The sequence below is a fragment of the Apteryx mantelli genome, chromosome 2 (genome assembly GCF_036417845.1).
Source record: "Apteryx mantelli isolate bAptMan1 chromosome 2, bAptMan1.hap1, whole genome shotgun sequence".
NCBI classification, from domain to species: Eukaryota; Metazoa; Chordata; class Aves; order Apterygiformes; family Apterygidae; genus Apteryx; species Apteryx mantelli.
In genome coordinates this window covers 26687268-26706955 of record NC_089979.1, presented here as the reverse complement: position 1 = coordinate 26706955, position 19688 = coordinate 26687268, and the positions used below count along the sequence as shown (strand labels likewise).

Genomic DNA, 19688 nt, shown 5'->3' with positions numbered 1-19688 from the left:
TCAAAGTCAGCGATGGGAGACAGTACATTCTTAAGGAGATATGAGTACTGCAGTATTGCTGACCAAACTCAGCACAGTACACCCCCATTCCTTCAGCTGCACTTTGCATTGGGAGAAATAAAAAACCCATCACACAAACCTGTTGCTTTGTTTGCTTCAGGCACATAATAAAGTAATTAACCATTACCTACCCTATGTCACGACTGCTTGAGAATGATACTTCTTTCCCTGTTCATTGCCAAAATGACTTATCCTTCACAAGCTCAGTAAACAGAAATACAGTTCTTCCTATGACTGGGGAATACACTTACTAAATAGCCCCTAAAATGGGAAGGCAAAACTGCCTTTGCCTGTGGCCCAAGAAGTTCCAAAAATGCACCTATGAGATCTTGAGATAGTCTTTCTTCCTAGGTTTTTTTTTCTTTTTGAAAAAATTACTCAGAATTTGGGAACGGCACTGCTCAAAACAAAAATATCTAGGACCGAAAAGCATATCTGAACTAAGTAGGCTGCCAAAAGCAAACAGCATTATCGACTAGGCACTTAGTTTAAAGAAACCGACACTCCCCTTTGAAAGGTACGTTTTTCCTTATCTCTTTGACACAGATCTTCAACCTTTCAGCTTTCATAATGCAGTTTTAGCATATGCCATTGCACTGCAGCTAAACAAAAAAGGAAAAACCTGAAGTGTGAAAGAGACCATGCAGCTTCTGATCTCAGCAACACACTATGTGTACCTAAAAATTAAAACTTTCTTTTCTAAATCAAGTATCAGCTATGTTATTTTTAACTTTTTTTTTTAATATCTTCAACATTAGCACTTTTTGGATACAATTTAAAAATGCTTTCTGTGGCTAATGACAAGGCTGGATTTGCATCATTTCCAACAGTTTAGAGTAATCCACTGTATATCAGAAAGTCCTACCTCCTATGCAACGGAGAGGAAATTTGTTGAAGTCTGAACACCTTTCAATAATTTCACTATTTACACTATAGCCTAGAATAAAAAAAAAAATTGCAATTACAAATCATAACACTGTTGGCACAAAGGAAAAGCTTGTATCTGCTTGGAGCCAGCAATTCTAACTCAACTTTAAGTTACAAAGGATCTTTTACGGCTATAGTCGCTATCAGGAAGCCGTCGGAAGGGCTAAGCGCCTTCGCTGAGGGGGTTACGTCCAACAGCAGCCGGTCCTGCGGCGCAGGGGCCGGGGCGAGAGCACCCAGGGCCGCAGGGAGGAGCAGAGCCCCCGCCCGTGGGGCAGCGGGAAAAGCTCCCGCCCCCCGAGGCGAGGCGAGGCGAGGCCCGGGCCGGCAGGGCCCCCTGCCGTTACGCCGCCGCCCGCCCCCAGCGCGAGACGCCACCGCCCCACGGCACGAGCCCCCAGCCCGGCCCCCACGCGCCAACACCGCGGCGCGTCACGCCGCGGAAGGCGGGGAAACGCGGAGCCCACGCAGCTCCCCTCCCCCCGCCCACCCTCGGCGGAAGCAGCCCCCCCGGCGCATGCGCCGCTGAGACGGCCGGGACCATCCCTTTCCGGCCGGCACGCGACCTTTCCTGCCCGCGCGTGCCGCTGCCGCTTGCCCCCCCCCTCCCCCGGCGGGGCGTGTGCCCCCGCCCTCCCCGCTCCGGCCTGCTTGCGCCTGCAGCGCGGCGCGCGCACCCTCCCCGCACGGCCTGCTCGAGACGCCGCCCGCCCCCCAGCCGTTATCCGTTCAGTGCGCACGCGCCCTTTGACCCGGCTGGCTCCCTGCTGCCCCAGCCCCGCCTTGCACATGTGCTCTCACGTAAGCGCATGCGCCTTTGCGCGGAGCCCCAACCGTCGCCGGTGACGTCTCAAGGCGCATGCGTTCTAGCGTGCGGCTGTTTCCCCGGCCCCTCCGGCGCATGCGCCATTCCTCACGTTCCCCCCAGCCGGGAGCCGGCGCCGCGCGTCTCTCCGCCTTCCCCTGTGGCGGCGCCTGCGCGCTGCGCGCTGTCGGTGCGTGGCGTGCAGTGCGGTGGGGGCGGGTGGGGGCGGGGCGGGTATATATAGTGCGCGGCCGGGGCGGCGGCCTCCCCCTTGTCCCCCGGCCGCCGTCGGTGCTGTGTGCGCAGTGCGTGTGCTCCGGACACCCGGACACGCCGGCCCGGCCCCGCCGCACCATTTATTACTAAAAATACTAAAAAAGCCAAAAAAAATCCAAAAATCCTAAAAAACCTACAAAAAAAATCCTTCCTTCTCCCTTTCCCGTCAACCTTCTGCAACCGGCCGGTTTGATATAAAATAACCCGGTGAAGCGAAGCCCCCGGACCCGGCGCAGCCGAGAGGAGACACTGAGCGAGCCCGACCCCCGCCGAGGCCAGCAACAGCCGAGACCTCCGCCAGGCCCCGGCACTGAGTGAGCCAGCCCCCCCCCGCCGCGCATCCGCTTCCCGGAGCCGTTAAGTTTCGAATCCGTCTCCGAAGTGCCCCCTCCCCCCTTCGGTGCCTCCACCGCCTCCCGCCGGCCCCTTCCCTCACGGAGCCCGGGGCCGCCGCGGCCTCCTCGCCTCGTCAGCGCCCCCCCTTGCCCTCCCGCGCCGGGAGACGGCGGCAGGATGAACCCCAGCGCCCCCAGCTACCCCATGGCCTCCCTCTACGTGGGGGACCTGCACCCCGACGTCACGGAGGCCATGCTCTACGAGAAGTTCAGCCCCGCTGGGCCCATCCTCTCCATCCGCGTCTGCAGGGACATGATCACCCGCCGGTCGCTCGGCTACGCCTATGTCAACTTCCAGCAGCCCGCCGACGGTGAGTGGCCCGCCGGGGCAGGGCCGCGGCGCGCGGGCTGGGCGAGGCCCGGGGCGAGCGGGCGGGCTGGGCCGGGGGCGACGCGGGGGCGAGGGGAGACTTGGGCCGCTGCCTGCAGAGGAGTCGTGTCCCTCCCCCACCCCCCGAGGGCTCCGCGCCCCCACCCCGGCGCGGCCGCGCGTCCATTTTCCCCAGCGCCCGGGCGCTTCGCCGCCCTGGCTCGGGTGGGGCGGGCCGCCCCGCGCCCTCCGGGGCCGGCGCGATGTTGCTGGGACACGGGCAAACTTGGCGCCGTGCTCGGGGAAGTTTGCGGCGGAGCCGCCGCTGGGTGACATGCGGCCTGGGGCTGTCTGCGCCTCGTGGCGGGGGGGAGGCGCTTCCTCGCTCCGCGGCCGGGAACCGAAAGCTCACGCGGAGCCCCTGCGACGGGAGAGGAAGGGCCTGGCGCCTCGCCGCAAGCGTGGGGCCTGGCGGGCTGCCCCGGCCGGCGGCTGCGGCGCGCACTGCCGCTCGGCAGCCCCCCGGGACGCTCCCGGGGTCGCCGGCACCGAGGAGGGTGTGTGCAGGCGGCTTTTCCGCAGGCTGGCACGTCCACGTGTGGCTAAATCAGGAATCTGAAGCGAAGATAGTTTGAAGAAAACATCATAGTCATTAGCACCTTTTAATAACTGCGCGGGAGCTGGGTGTGTATGCATGATTAAGAAGCACGAGAAGGAAGTGGGACGTACCAGGATCATTTGGTAGTTTCATAGACGGTCCAGTCAAAGCACAGACCAGAGCAGAATACGTTAAAATGCGTTTGTCAAATGTGGGGAGGGGATGAAATTACTTCAGCCTCCTCTCCTTGCTTTTTATGTAGTAAACTGATCCATTTGTCTTTGCAGTAAACTCTTTGACGTTGTGTTTGCAATGGTTTTTTTTATAAAATTCTTTACATGTGGTGTTGCTGCCACTCTAAAGTTATATCAGCAAGGGAACTTTCTATATAGTTCTGATCATCTGTTTGTGCTAAACTTTGGCAAGCCAGCTCATTCATTTGGAGGGCATTTTTATAAAAGGACCAAATGTGAAAAGTTTTAAGTTTTGCTGGAGTCTTTGATAAAGAGAAAAATAATTTGTCCAGCAAGAACATATAGTTAAGTAAGCAGCTTTCTACTATAATGGTTTCATTTTTCAGGAGCATGAAAGTGACAGATTTGAACTACAAACTTTTCAAGCAGTTGGATTAACTGGCTTTCAAAATTAGCTTTAGTATATGGTTATTATCAGATCAGACTTCTGGTGTACTGATGGTGCCTGTATGTATGTAGTAAAAGTTACTATCTCATCTTTAATAAGAAGGTATTTCACCTGTTATCAATTCTCTCACTTCAGAGAGCTTTTAATTTATTCAGCCATTGTTTAGAATGAGAGGATTTAAATGCTTATTTTAACATACTTTTGTCTACTTTCAATTGATTAAAAGCTTACAGGGCTCTCAAAAGAAAAATAAGAGGTTAGCACAGAACAGTTCAGTACTGTGGTATGATAACATCAAGGCAGAATTTGAAGGTGATTCAAGTGCTTCTCTCCCTTTAGTAATGACAGAAGTCTATAAGGCTTGACCTTATCTTTGTGGTTAGTTAAGCTACATATTCAATCCTACCTTTTGTGCCTCAGTTTTGCAATTTGCCAAAATGTTAGAACAACTATAGCTTTTTCACCTTATAAGTGCTTGGATTCAGGGGTTGGGAATATGCTTCCTGCAGATTTGGGGCAATAGCATTTTTATAAGCATTTTCAGACTGGGGATAGAAGATCTTATATTTTATTTTACACTTACTCCAATTTTTCTGCTAAAAGTATTTCTCACCCTTGTCAAACTTGCATCTGGCACCTATTTAGAAGCACTTGTTTAAAATAGCAACAAAGTAACTTAAATGACATTTTGTGATTAAATTTTTGCAACATTTTTAGAATTTTGTATTCTTGGAAAATACCTAAAAAGCATTTGCGCTTTTTTTGTAGATCATAATATCCATTTTATGAAAGCTTGAAATCAGAGCTGAGGATAAATGGTTATTCCTACAGTAACATGAGCTTCCAAACTACCAGCATTTTCTTGGCTTAGCCTAATTCTTACCTGCATCTCTCAGGCTGTGTTTATTAAACAGCTAGTAACAACTGGCTAGGGTTTTGAAAAGGTCTTTGAAGGTGTGTTTGACATTACCAGCTGTCTATAAAGTATGGATCTCAAAGCTCTTCCAAAATCTAATTAAACCTGATGACACACTTGTGAGGTATGCACACATTTTATAGTTGTGACTTTTCTGAATTTGAGTCATTGTCCAGACTAAAATCAAGGCAATCTTGTTTAATCACCAAACTAGAAATACTTGTGAGTAATCTGAAACTGCAAATTTTTCTTCAGAATTTTAGAGTACTTTTGTTTCCAAAGATTTATTATTTCACAGCTATTCCTATGCATGTTTAGTACAAATCTAGCATTAAGTGTTTATTCATTTTGAAGTTGCTAAAGTTGACTGTCCAGCTTGTTCAGACTAAAATTGGAACTGGTGACTCATTCAATAAAAGCTTGAGCAGAATCAGCAAAAGTATAGCATGGATAGGTGTGTCCATTTGGTAACAAGTTAACCACTGAATGGAATTGTCTCCTGCAAACTAATGCACAGCCTTTTATGGGAGAAAGTTGAAATATAGTGAAAGTAAGTCAATTTTAGTAGTTATGAATAGTGAATGGGTAGCTTATACCTAGTTTCAGATGAAAAGTATTCTAGTAATGTTTTAAAATACATTGTGGAGTGACAATGTGGTGTTGGTTAAGCAGAAATCTTTGTTTCTTCTACTTCCACTCCACAGAACAGATGAGAGCAGTTGAGACTTCCCATGCTATCCTTGTCTTTATGCAGAAATTGCATCAGCCTTAGATACATGCTCACTACTAATTCAGTGGTGATGTTTGTAAAGGCTAGTACAGACCCACTCTGAATCAGATGTTTGGGAAATGTGTCCCGGAACACACATTTTTCAGGCATGTTGGGATTATTCTAGAAGCAATTAGCATGAATTAGAAAAGCCTCTTTTGTAGTAAAAGCAAGCCCTATTACTACTTCTGGAAATAATGAACTGTTTATTACTGGCACTTTTGATGGTGCTGGCAGTGATGATTCTAATGACTTCCAGGGTAATACCAAAATTTTAGATGTTCCTACAGTAGCATGTCAGATATCCACAGTTCATTTTGTTTGGCCATCAGCTTTTTGATAATTTAAGGTCTTCCCATACTTTCCATTTCTCATTATCAGTAATGAAGGCTTCAGCTTTGTATCAGTTGTTTGCTTGCTACTGTCACGTAAATAGGGTAATAGTGTTAATAGAATGCCTTTTTCACTCATAGGTTGTTTTTTTTAAACAGGAAAATGACTGATAGGTGTATACCTAATTAACTTCTACAAATATCTTTCAAAGTATATTATCTTCATGTTCACTTGTAGTCTGAAAACACAGCAAGAAAGGAGATAATGTGATGTACCAGCTGGACAGATTCTAATAACAGATTTTCTTTAGCCATGATATCCAACAGCATAGCTAAAGATAAGAACAGAACTTAAAGAACAAAAACATACAATAAGTTTTTAGAGTGGGATTTGACAGTTGTGGTTGGTTTTAAGTTCTCTTCCTAAGAAAAGCAATTAACTGACATGTCTACTGGTTTTAAACTAATACTAAACTGAATTTTAGTTTGCCATTAATATGTTGCTACTATATCATTTAAATGATTGTAAATGTTCTTTTTGTTGTGACCAAACAGAAAACGCAATCATTCACTTGCAGTGTCAACTCTGCTCTATCCATTAAAAAAACCTTGTTACCTTTTAGATGTTTGCAGCAGGAAAATGCATTTTGAAATGTATTGCGGTGTTTAAGGACTCAGATTACAAAAAGCTATTCCACAGGAATGATATGGCTGTTGGATGAGAAAAATGTTCTGCCATGAATTACATTTTAGAATATTTAGTTTTTATTTTTTTTTAACTAAATTCAGTCTTGTTAACTGCTATATGCAGATTTCAGTAAAATGATTTAGCATCAATGGGTGTGACTTCACGTGTTTTGGGGGACTCTTCAATATTCTTGCAGTTATACCAGATATAAAAATGAAAAGGAGCTAGTATAGGAGATCATAAAATGTCTGTCATAATTTAGAGCCATTGCTATTTTTTGCTTAAATGACTTGTTGACTTAAAACATCACAGATGTCTTGTTGCTTTGAAGGGATATATCATGAAAACTGAAGATGCCTTGGCACTTCCATATCTAAATATACTGAGATCTTACATTCAGGCTTTGAAAAGTTGGTCACGGAGTTCTATTGGAAAAACTACTCCATTGGAGTAACAAAACCTGGTTTACGTTACTTCATTTTGCTCTTTTAATGCTTGCTCTTTCATTGATCTTATATGTATTTAATTGTGTGCTTTTAATATGTATTATTTCAGATTTTCAAAATTAAGTAAGTACTGGTTTTACTTTTTTACTTTCCTTGAACTTTCGCTCACCTGGAAGTCCATCATAGTTTTTTTCTTTTTTTTCGCCACTGAAGAATTGTGAGGAACAGCTGCATGAACCGGGCTTGTACTGCACCTAGCAAAGCAATTTTGTCAGTTTATGGGTATCTGTGGTTTAGGAGCTGTGCCTAGTATAGGCACAAGTTATACCCCTAAAAGCCTTTTTATTGATATAATATGCATCTACAGGGTGGGGGGAGGGGAGGGAGAGGTCAACTGCTTTTTACAAATGTTAAAAGCCTTTCCTCGTGTGGAATAGGTCATAGTTGCCATCATTTGATACATTGCTTCTCCTTTCATCATAATAGCTTTTCATAGTGAGTGGGCTTCCATCCTTTAGGCTACTGGGATGTCTGATACTTATCCAGCTGATTTGTGCACCTTCCTTTTTGTTAGTGTGGATTTTGTTGAAGAATTTTTGTTTGTTTTTACTTTCATAAACAGAGGGGCTTTTCTGTTGGAAGTTTGGTTTTGTATTTTGTTGGCAATACTGGACTTAAAATAGCTAAAATTTTATGAAGAATTGTTGTGCTTCAAATGCTATTTGTGTGCTTATTGAAATAACTCTAGTGTTTCGATTAATTTCATGATGTTTTTTCCAGCTGAACGAGCTTTGGATACCATGAACTTTGATGTCATTAAAGGCAAACCAGTGCGCATCATGTGGTCTCAGCGCGATCCGTCTCTACGCAAAAGTGGTGTAGGAAACATCTTCATCAAAAACTTGGACAAATCAATTGATAACAAAGCTTTGTATGACACATTTTCTGCTTTTGGAAACATTCTGTCTTGTAAGGTTAGTGGAAAATTATTAGCGTGTTTAATGGTTTAATGTGAAAAAATCTAATTAGACTGGAGCCATTTCATAGCTGTTACAACAGGGTTTTTCTTTAATAGGTGGTATGTGATGAAAATGGATCCAAGGGTTATGGATTTGTACATTTTGAGACACAAGAAGCTGCAGAAAGAGCTATTGAAAAAATGAATGGTATGCTGCTTAATGACCGCAAAGTGTAAGTACATAAATACATAGTTTGGGATCAACAGACTGAAATTCATTTTACAAACACATACTTAAAGCTTATCCAGAAAAGACAGATTGTTCTGAACATTTATAGTTTTAAAGAGGATTTAGAATTTTAGTACTAGGAATACTATAAAAATGTATTTTTTATCTATTCTAAAGTCAGAATAAATTCAAACAATGCTAATAACGGCCTGTAAGGAAAAAAAAAAAGGTGTATTAGTTATATCCTGCAAGTCAATGTTGCAATGAGAGTTTGGGGACTGTAACTCAGTAGAATTGCGGTCTTGGGGCCGTCCCTGGTCTTCTGATCTTACTGGTCTGAGATAAAATACAATCCATCAGGTGTTCTGAACAATATTTCCTTTGTAAGAGTTGTTCTGATAGGTACGGTAGTGACCCATTTTTTGGATGAAACTTAAAGCTGTAAAGCTACTGAATCTTGAATAGGGGTCTGATTACACTAAATGTTCTTTAATCAGTGTCTTAATAAACACATATTTAGGGAGTGGGAGTAAAAAAAACATAAATTGCAAGAAGTTTTATTTTAATGGTATAACTGTTCTGCACTCCAGAAAATAAAAGGCTTCTCAGCTATGCCTAAGGGATCATTATGGTATTTTGTACATTTGCAAAAGAATAGCTCTATTAATACATGCAAGAGTTTGGAAAAAGGATGACAGAAATCAGCATTAGCACTGCCATCACATATTAATTTTATATGTTGAGATGGATGGATCAAGCCATATCCAAGGAGAACATATCTTTTGAAACTTAAGCTTTCCTGCTTGATCTATGCTCAACTGGCATGACTGTGGATGTTCTCACTTGACTTTCATCTTTATACAACCTTTTTAAAGTAGTAAAAAGGTCAGCATATAATCATGATGTAAAAGCACAACATTTATGTAAATGTCTGATAAAACACATCATAAGCGTTAACTTTGCTTGAGGTCCTATTCAAACCAGGCATTTTAAAGTGGATTAAAGTACTTTGCTCACTATCAAAATTTGCTGAACACATCATATCATTCTTACCATTCTTGGCTACTATAAATCAGGTTAAGTCACAAAAATTTAAGAAAATGTTGAGTTTACTGCATACTTCTTTTAGATCTGCTAGAATTGGAACTGTAAAGTTGGACAGTCCAATAAAGTTAGTAAGCAAAAGTCTACTGCAGTCAGAAATCATAGTGTTATCCATGCAACTTCTGTTCTGGAGCAGGTCCTTGGATCGTAAATTGTTGTGTTCTGCTGCTATTCCTTCTCTGACAGTATGAACTGACCTTTAGTGTTTCTAGCCAATTCACAATGGTATTTGACTAAAGAGCAGGTTGAACTGTGTTGGGACAGGGGAGGGAAGAGGGAGGTAAATTAAATATCCCTTGCTCACCATTGGAGAATGGTAACAGTTTTAAGACGGCCAAGTTTTTAGTATGGCAGAGAGGCTATGCTGGTATCTGGAATTTCAGTATAGCCACTTTATTTAGGATTCTTCCCCATTGTGTAGCTCCTGATGTCAAAGAGGCTGTTTTACACTAACAAGAATGAACAATCTTGCCAATGGCTCAAAAGCATATTTATGCTAGTAATTGCAGTGAGCACACTGATTAAAAAATGATAGTGAAATTGTTTTTCTGATGGAGCTTTATCTTTACTATTTTATCTAAAGATTTTCATGCCTTTGACGATCAATGGGACTGATTAAGAATAACATATGATGTCAAAGGATTAAAATAAAACTTTACATTTTAACAGACTTGCTTTAATCTACACTGTTCTCCTGTAACTAGATTTGTTGGAAGGTTTAAATCCCGCAAGGAACGTGAGGCAGAGCTTGGAGCCAGAGCGAAAGAATTCACCAATGTTTACATCAAGAATTTTGGAGAAGACATGGATGATGAAAGACTTAAGGAACTCTTTGGCAAGTTTGGTAATGTCTTAAACTTTAAGTTTATATAAACATCAGTAAAGTTCAGATTACTTCTTATATCTGCACAGTGCTTTATATTATGAGGGATCAGGCAGCTGTGTGAAGGTGATACAGAAAACATGTACTGAAATGTTAGTACAAGATTCCAATTTCAAATTCAAAAATTTCAAAGTGTGGCAGTATCCACTGATGAATTTTAAATAGCCAAAATAGTACCTATAATCCACCCATCAGAATTGCTTCTGATAATCTGATAATAAGGCATCTATTTAAATAATCTTTTCAATAGAATTTGCAGATTTTTGAAGTTGCAGATGTTTTTTGTTTTAAGAAATATTTTTTGCTTTAAAACAGATCTATTTAATACAGATATTATTAATCCATTGCAAGATATGTGACAAATAAGTTTCCTGTTGCTTTTTCACTGTTTTGCAGCCTTATCTTTATTCAGGGTATCAGCTTTTATCATTCAATTGAATTTTCATTGTTGACTCCTTATGAAATTATAAGGAACTCTGTCCTCAGTTATGCAGGGGGGCAAAATTATGGTAGGCATATGCTCATGATATAGTAACATATATAATATGTCACTGTTGAAATAAGAAATGTCAAACTTCCTTAATCCAATTACAGATTCTCATACAGGCTTATAGGCCAAATCTATTGCATCTTCAGCCTCATGGCTTCTTTTATTTCTTGTATTTTTTTCCTCCATGCTTTTGCTGTTTTCCGCTGGGTATCATTTAGAGCAAAGATAGCCTTGTAGATGATGTATTCTGTAGCAACTCGAATGCCTATGCCCTAAGCAGCGTTCACAGGAAATTCCTTGTTCAGAAGCACTAGTGCAGTATCAGTGGATTGAATTGTGGTGAATTTAGCTGCTAGTATTTGTCTCAATTGAGTCTGTGAATTGCAATTTTTCAAAAGGTTCAGAGCTGCTAAGCCAGGGTTTTCACAGGGATAGATGGTGGTAAAGCACAACTATGAACTAAAGGCCTCCTGTCAGGTTTCAGTACCTGTTTCAAAGGATAGAAGTGCTAATACTTTTTAAATGTCAGTTTTTAATGAAAAAAAAAAAATACATTAAAGTGAAATTTCTGCACTGTTTTCATTGAAAATACAGTAGGAAAGAAATTTAGCATGGCAGATTTCAGCCCAAATGGCTAATGTTCAGCACTGTAGTGGGAAAATCAGCAATTTTGTATTAATGGGTGGTGTTTGCTAGACTATTACTGGTGCTGGAGTATGAAGAGAATACGCTCTGCATATGCAGCATAAGTATTGACATTCTCTTTTCAGGTCCTGCCTTAAGTGTGAAAGTTATGACCGATGAGAGTGGAAAATCCAAAGGCTTTGGCTTCGTTAGTTTTGAAAGACATGAAGATGCCCAGAAAGTAAGCTTTCGGACTTCATTTTAGGATGTTCGTAACTGCAACCTGAACAATAAGCTTCTTCTGAGTCATTTGGAATCTTGAAAATTCATTAAGGATTTTTAACTGATCAAGGATACTGGGGAAACAAATCTGTTGCTTAATTGACTTAGTGTACTTTCTGTCATTTAAAATGCTTTCTTATAAATGAGCAAATGTCAGTTGGTTTGAGAAGCCTCTTAAGTTAGGATACTCTGAGACAGCTTGAATTAGTGTAGAAATGAGGAATATTGAATAATTTAAGAACCTGTTGTAGTTGTGCTTAAAGGTCTCACAGAGGTCTGGACTTACTCATGCTGAGCAATATACATGCACAGTAAATTATGACATCTCTGCAAAACCCAGGTGAATAATTGAATGCAATTTGGTTGCACTAAGCATTTGTGCGAGTGCAAGGCAGGAAGAATTGTGTTTTCTAACTTCAACACTGCAAAGTCAGCAGGAAAGCTATTAGTTTTACAGAGTACATTTGGCACAGCTGTAAGAAAATAATCAGAGCCCTGTGATGCTGCTTTTAGTCTGAAGAGTAACTTTGGAGAAAGGGTCCTTTTAATTTGTATGTATGTCTGTAACATGCCAGTAAGCTGTATAACTTCATTCTTTGACGGTCGGTTTCTTTTATGCATCGGTTTACTGTGGCAGTAGGAATATAGAGTCAGGGGAAAAAAATCAGTACAAAAGAACAAATCAGCACAACAAATTAAGTTTGCTTTTCAAAAAGCATTTCTCTTATTTGTCAGTAGTGCAAGTATATGAGCAACAGATTGGAACAAATACTGTCTTACATCTAAAATATTTAGTCTTGCATATTTTCCTTGATGAGTTGCTTCTCTAACAGTAGTCAGGAACACACTTAGTGTTTAAATAATATGAGAGATTTCAACATTTCATGAAATATCTATTTTCTAATAACTTACTGTGGAGGTACAGAATAAAATGGTGACCTCTGTTTTTAAACTAATTTAATAAATCTGCCAAAGTTTTCACATCTAACTGAGCAGTTGTAACTCAAAACAGTGTAAAAGAAAAAGGTCATATTTTCCTACTGTAAGTGCTTTCCTAATAAAAGTTATAAAAAAGCCATATATGCAAGCTGTAACTTAAAACATAGTAAAGAAAATCTCCAATTTCAGATCTTTCTTTTAAAAACAGAAGTCAGGTGTGTGAATTAGAGCTTTTCAACTTAAGTTGCTTGCTTTTCTCTGCCTTTAGCAAGAAAAGTAAGGCTGCACAAATGGTTCCTGATTGTGACTTGATTTTTTTTTTTTCTTTTCCTTCCAACTTCCTATGAGAGAAGTTTTTTGTACTTCTTGTGACTTTTATTTAACCTGGACAGAAGCACATTCAGAGGGCAATTGCCATTTTGCATTAAGCAGGGAAGTTGTGGGGTGCTTTGTTTCAGCAATTACTATTTTAGATGTTGTGGTAGGCAGGTGTTCTTTTTAGAATGCTTATGTAACTTTGTATATTTGAAGTAGATTTTTTTGTTTCTAAAAAACACTGAAACACAAAGCACTGTTAACCTTTTGTTCCTTAATGTAGGCTGTAGATGAGATGAATGGAAAAGAGCTCAATGGGAAACAAATCTACGTTGGCCGGGCTCAGAAAAAGGTGGAAAGACAGACGGAGCTCAAGCGCAAGTTTGAACAAATGAAACAGGACAGGATCACCAGATACCAGGTTTGGTTTTAATTTGAGAGGACTAACTTTTATTTTATGATATTTTTAGATTCGTGTGGGACATTTGCTTTCAAAATAACTAGGTTTTTGGGTTTTTTTTTTTTAGGGTGTAAACCTTTACGTGAAAAACCTTGATGATGGAATTGATGATGAACGTCTTCGAAAAGAATTCTCCCCATTTGGTACAATCACTAGTGCAAAGGTAAAGTAAAATTTATGGATTGCATTTGTCCTTTCTCTGAAGATGAGCAGTGAACCTTCCCCAAGGAAGAGTGATTTATTTCTTTGACTAACAATGGTAAAATGCAGAGATGTGACCCAGTCGCCTACCGCTGCTACTGGTGTTATATATGCATGGACATCACAAATGTACAAAAATCAAGAAAGTAAAGTTAAGCACATCATATAATCATCCTGTCTTGAAATGAACAGAGAGTACTGACATCAATATAAGAAAATCACATCTTTTCAATGCAATGATTTGATCATTGTTCCTTCACTGAGATTTTCATCTGTATTCACTAAACAATTAACTTGTAATTACATGATTATATTCCTTTTTATAAATCAATTCAGTAAAACAAACTTGTGATCTCACTTGTAGTAAGCTGAAAAAAGGAACTCATGCAAGTTAAACAGGGATAGATATAACGTTCTCATGTTTTAAAACTGAATTTTGTACTGACAGGTCATGATGGAAGGTGGCCGCAGCAAAGGATTTGGGTTTGTATGCTTTTCTTCACCAGAAGAAGCTACCAAAGCCGTCACAGAGATGAATGGTAGAATCGTGGCTACTAAACCATTATATGTAGCTCTAGCCCAGCGTAAAGAGGAGCGCCAGGCTCATCTTACCAACCAGTATATGCAGAGAATGGCAAGTGTAAGAGCAGTACCCAATCCCGTAATCAACCCCTACCAACCAGCACCTCCTTCAGGTTACTTCATGGCAGCTATCCCACAGGTGCGTACAGAAATGAGTAACAATGTTTTGTACTATGTATACAATTTGTTTAGATTTAACAGTAAATATAAGGTGTATCCATAATTTCAGCATTCTGATTTCATAGCGGAAAGGTGATTGACTGTTTGACATGCCCTTTGCCATTAACAGTTACATACTGTTTTTACATTTGACAGACTCAGAACCGTGCTGCATACTACCCCACTAGTCAACTTGCTCAGCTCAGACCAAGTCCTCGCTGGACTGCTCAGGGTGCCAGACCTCATCGTAAGTCACTTTCTTTACCTTTTTCTAGTGCTTACTGTAAACTCTGTAGCATTTACCCTCAAACTTTTTAATACATTTTCACTGAATTACAGCATCAGTTTTCTCTGGGTCAGGTTAGATGGTATTACTACTGAACTCTTCTCACCATTCAGTGTTTCATGATATAACTTTATACTTTTTTTTTTCTAAACCAGCGTTCCAAAACATGCCTGGTGCTATCCGCCCAGCAGCACCCAGACCACCATTTAGTACCATGAGACCAGCTTCTTCACAAGTTCCACGAGTCATGTCAACACAACGTGTTGGTGAGTCTCAGGTTTCATTTCTACAAACCTTTTAAGTATAAAACTTAAAAAAAATAAAAAAAATAAAAAAAAAAAGCTAGTTCAGAATGATCTCTTAAAAACCTTTAGAAGTTTGAATGATCTCTTAAAAACCTTTAGAAGTTTAATATCATATGTGTTACTACTTCCCTCCTTTATTGGCTCTTACTAGATAGGTGAGCTAGCACTATCTTCTAATAGTTGCTCAAAATGTTGTCCCAGTGAAGACTGAAAATCACACTCCTGCTGTGGTCCCTCTCTTTAGCATGAACCATTTCTTTCTTAGCATGCATTTTAATAGTATTGTATGACAGCTCCTGCCATTTCTAAACTTCATTGTGGCAATTGTAATAATAGGCTGTGTGTAAAAATATTGAGATGGTATTACAATTTTAACTCTTAATATTTTGTCATAGAAAACAGTGAGCAAAATATCATATGTGCAGTGTTTGCACATAGCTGAATGAACCAGAATTCATTGTAATGGAGTCTTAATTCTTCCAGAACATATTAGGCAATAGTATTTTTAGCTAGCTACTTCCTGAAAATATCTTTTTTTAGCATGACTTACTGCTATAACAGGCTTAAGAAATCAAATTAAGTTACTACTCAGCCAAAAGTGAATATTTTCTTACAGATCTTTTTGTATCACAAGTAAGAAAAATGATTCATTAGTGAAGCGGCTGGAAAGTAACTCCTGGTAAACCTCTAGCTTTGAACCTTGAGATGTGACCAGTGGTCTGACAGTTGACAGTACTACTGTAAGATGAATCTATAATGCAATACCTAAATTAGGTGTTCAGTTTTGGCTGCTTTAACTTCTGTACAGTGTATGCTAAATAAAAATTGAATTATTCACATATGGAATTGTGTTATCTTTTCAGCTAATACATCAACACAAACAATGGGTCCACGTCCTGCCGCAGCAGCTACTGCAGCTACTCCTGCTGTACGCACAGTACCACAATACAAATATGCTGCAGGTGTTCGTAATCCTCAGCAACATCTTAATACACAGCCGCAGGTTGCTATGCAGCAGGTATGTAATTTTGGTTTTGGGCATGCTTTTACTGCGGGGGGTTGGAGGGGGGTGGTTCGCAGAGGAGAAGTGCGTGGGGTGGGGGAGCTTACAGTTAAGAGTTGTCTTTATTATTCTAGAATTCGGGATCCAGATTATGGCACCAGAGTTGCACTTGGGCCTTAAAATATGCTTCAGGTTCACCCAGAACAGGATATGATCCTATGTTACTTCATATTTTCCAGTTGCTTGATACCTCAGCCTGAATTCTCCTTGTATCCGCTCCTCAATGGAGTAGTTGATACTAATCTCCAGTATCACTCAGTCTTATTAAATGGACCTAGTTGAATTTCTTCCGTATTTCTGACGGTGTACACGTTGTTTATGCTGAGTTGTGGGACATTGGGTATTTGAAGCTGCATCTAATTATGGACAAGAACTTAACTTTAAAATGGTGTTAAATTAATTTGCAGCCTGCTGTCCATGTGCAAGGTCAGGAACCCTTGACCGCTTCCATGTTGGCTTCTGCCCCTCCACAAGAACAAAAGCAGATGTTAGGTATGTATGTGGCATCTTTCTTTATGCCCTGTAGCAGAGGCTAAATGTTTTTGGGCCTGTGTTTTAAAAAAGACTTGTAAGGGACTTTCAAAGCACTTTTGTATTAATCTTAAAATGTAGATTAAATGATTTTAGCCTTAGAACAAGGAGGTATTTGCTCCCTTTTCCCCTCAAATCTAGGCTGCATTTGTCAGATGAGATTTATCACTGTGGTTAACTCCCCCCCCCCCCCCCCCAGGTGAACGTCTATTTCCTCTTATTCAAAACATGCATCCTACTCTGGCGGGTAAGATCACTGGTATGTTGTTGGAGATTGACAACTCTGAACTCCTTCACATGCTCGAGTCTCCTGAGTCTCTTCGTTCGAAGGTGGGTGGATTTTTGCCTTACGCTAGATTCATAAGCAGTTAAATCTACATTGGCTTAACAAGTGTTTTTGCTGGCAGAGCGGAGTAGCAGCAATGCAGCAAAGTGGTCCAGGGCAAGAAGTTAGAATATCCTCTTTCAGTGGGTGGCAGTGACTTATGCTAGCATAAACTGGGGCTGTAACCATTATCCTTTTCTTTTTAATGATGCAGGTATTGTTTGTATGTGTAATTTAAACTGCTTCATTAACTTAAATATACAGAAATAATTAAACTTACCCTTTTTTTAATATTTATTTATTTATTTTTACTTATCAGGTTGATGAAGCTGTAGCCGTACTACAAGCCCACCAAGCTAAAGAGGCTGCTCAAAAGGCAGTTAATAATCCCACTGGGGTTCCAAGTGTTTAATAAGTAAGTTTTCTGGTTTTGTGTGGAATACAGTTTTATACATTGATTAGAGCAGTAGTCCTTAGTCTGTGGCCTATAAGCAGAATGCTTCATTGCACTCTATTGTTTGCAGCCACAAAAAGCAGCATTTATTGTCACAGTTGAGACAAGTTTTGTGCTCAGTACTGTTGTTCAGTTCTGTAGCTCATAAATGCAAGTCTTCAGGAAAAATAGAAGCTAAGACTTGAGGCTGTTAGTTGAGATCCTCAGAGGAATTTAAGATTCAAATTTTGTTGAATAAAAGGCACCATACATTTAAATGAAACTTTGAAAATACTGGCAGGAATATTTCTAGAATTTGGGATTAGCTTTTTTCCAGTTCTGGGCATGCTTGCAAAGATGAGCAGTTCTGTCAAACACCACCATTCATGCTGTTGTTCAAGAGGAACATTAGCAAATTTTGGAAGAGAACTAACCTTAGAATGATCTTTATTCCAGCCTTATTGTTCTCCAAATATGAAATAGCTTATTTACACTATAATTTATATAATTACTTACCAAAATCTGAAATTACACAGTAATTGACTAAACTATGTATAGTCTTGACTTTACATTTTTGTGAATTTAACTAATATTTTAACTGACATTTAAGTTATCTTGATTATCTTCTGAGGGGTTTATATCTTAATTTTACACCTCAGAAAGAAGCGAAAGGGTTGTATCTTCACAGTTTCAAAAGGGGAAAAAGTGTTGTAGGGTTTGGCGTAATACGGGAGTCTGTTCTCCATTCAGTCCAGTTACGTTTTGCCTGCATATAAACTTACTTTTCACATTAATGGTTATTAATTGAATAGGCCTGCTTTTCAAATTTAATCACTTAAAATTTTCTTTTTTCTTTGGCTTTTCATTTCTGCAACTCACCTTTTGCAGGCAGAATTTAAGTCATGTTTTCTTCACTTTTCTTTCACGCTCCCCCCCCTTTTTTTTTTCCACTAATGACTTTTTCACACTGGAGATAAACAAGTACTGAATAGTTGTTTGTCCTAAACAAAACTGCTCAGACTTTGAGAGCATAACTTTGTGTCCCATAATGTTTCCATAATTGCAGTATGAAAATACTTATATTAAGTGTTAGTGTAATAGTTTGATGGTTTTCTCAGTATGAGATTTGGTAGTCTGGCCTTAGAGTAGAGGTGACCTGCAATCAAATTAGTTATAGTAACAAATTATTGTGCTTAACCCTTGTCGAAGGCCACACTGTGCCGAGTACTGTATAGAGTTCTAGATTCAGTTGTCTTCCAAAGTAAACTTAAGATACCTTCCTTCTATATCTGTAAAAAGTGAGATACATCTGTAATGTACTGCCTGTAAAATTTTTGCATGGTATGATTTGTACCGTGAAAGGCCAAAATATTATTGAGCTTACAGTTAAAATAAGCATACCAGAAAACAGAACTGCTTTAATTTCAAAAACTAAAAACATTATTTTTGTTTACAGAAAGATCCGGGACTACAATCTAGAACTTCGCTTCACCGAAGAAAAAAAAAATCTAAACATGGAAAAACTATTAAATATTGAGAAAAACATTGCAAAATATAAAATAAATAAAAAAAGGAAAGGAAACTTTGAAGCTTATGTACAGAGCAATGCCAGGACTAGCAAAACAAATGTTAGTCCTAGATTACTTATTGATTTAAAATAAAAAAAAAAATAGTAAAATAAAAAATACAAATTAATGTTTTATAAACCCGGGGGAAAAGAATTTTCAACACAGTACAAAAATTTAAAGCATTCCTTTCTTTAATTTTGTAATTCTTTACTGTGGAAAAGCTCAGAATATCACCACTGTTTTAGTTGACAGTGAGAATTGATAGCTGAGCAAAGAAACGTAATTTGGATTATAAAATTCTTGCTTTAATAAAAATTCCTTAAACACTGACTTACTTGTGATGGTTTCTTTTGTACAGCGTCCTTCAAATAAGGTTGTTTTTCCAGAATACCAAGTTGGAATCTCACCCTATAGTTTGTTTTTGCAGTGTCTAGAGAAGATTAGCCTATACTGGGCCACCTGTTACCGATAATATAAATGTAGGCATTAAAACAAATGAAAAGACCAGCTATATCCACATCTGGGTTTTAAATCCCTAATAGCCTGTCTGATCTCCTGTCCCCATCTAATTATAAATAAACGTTTAAGTCCTATACCTTGGGATGATCAGTAAAAAATACTCTGTTATAAAAGGCCTGTGTTGTGCCTAGGGGTGGATGAAGAGCAAGTCAACAGCTTATGGGTAAGGATTAAAGGGCAGGCTAGCATGGGTGACACTGTGGTGGGTGTTTACCACAGGCCACCTGATCAGGAAGAGGAAGTTGATGAGGCCTTTTACAGACAACTG

At 40.0% G+C, this 19688-nt stretch overlaps 1 protein-coding gene across 2 annotated transcripts; it reads left to right on the top strand.

The window, feature by feature from the left end:
* The first annotated feature begins 2056 nt into the window (after positions 1–2056).
* On the top strand, positions 2057–19231 carry PABPC1 (poly(A) binding protein cytoplasmic 1). Of its 2 annotated transcripts, none has more exons than XM_067290373.1 (15): positions 2057–2774; positions 7945–8138; positions 8240–8355; positions 10160–10290; positions 11599–11693; positions 13272–13409; positions 13516–13611; positions 14098–14370; positions 14547–14637; positions 14832–14942; positions 15845–15999; positions 16452–16536; positions 16775–16905; positions 17220–17315; positions 18790–19231. In XM_067290373.1, exons 1-14 carry the CDS (start codon positions 2582–2584, stop codon positions 17310–17312), a joined length of 1902 nt encoding a protein of 633 aa, XP_067146474.1. In that variant the 5' UTR covers positions 2057–2581; the 3' UTR covers positions 17313–17315; positions 18790–19231. The 2 variants fall into 2 exon arrangements, with proteins under 2 accessions (XP_067146474.1, XP_067146473.1); XM_067290372.1 differs by having other exon boundaries at positions 10160–10299.
* Positions 19232–19688: the final 457 nt, after the last annotated feature.

Coding starts and splice junctions, on each gene's coding strand:
- PABPC1 (XM_067290372.1), top strand. CDS start 2,582: ATGAACCCCAGCGCCCCCAGCTACCCCATGGCCTCCCTCTACGTGGGG. Junction 13,410..13,515: donor ACAGGATCACCAGATACCAG/GTTTGGTTTTAA, acceptor TTTTTTTTTTAG/GGTGTAAACCTTTACGTGAA. Junction 16,000..16,451: donor CGCAGGTTGCTATGCAGCAG/GTATGTAATTTT, acceptor ATTAATTTGCAG/CCTGCTGTCCATGTGCAAGG.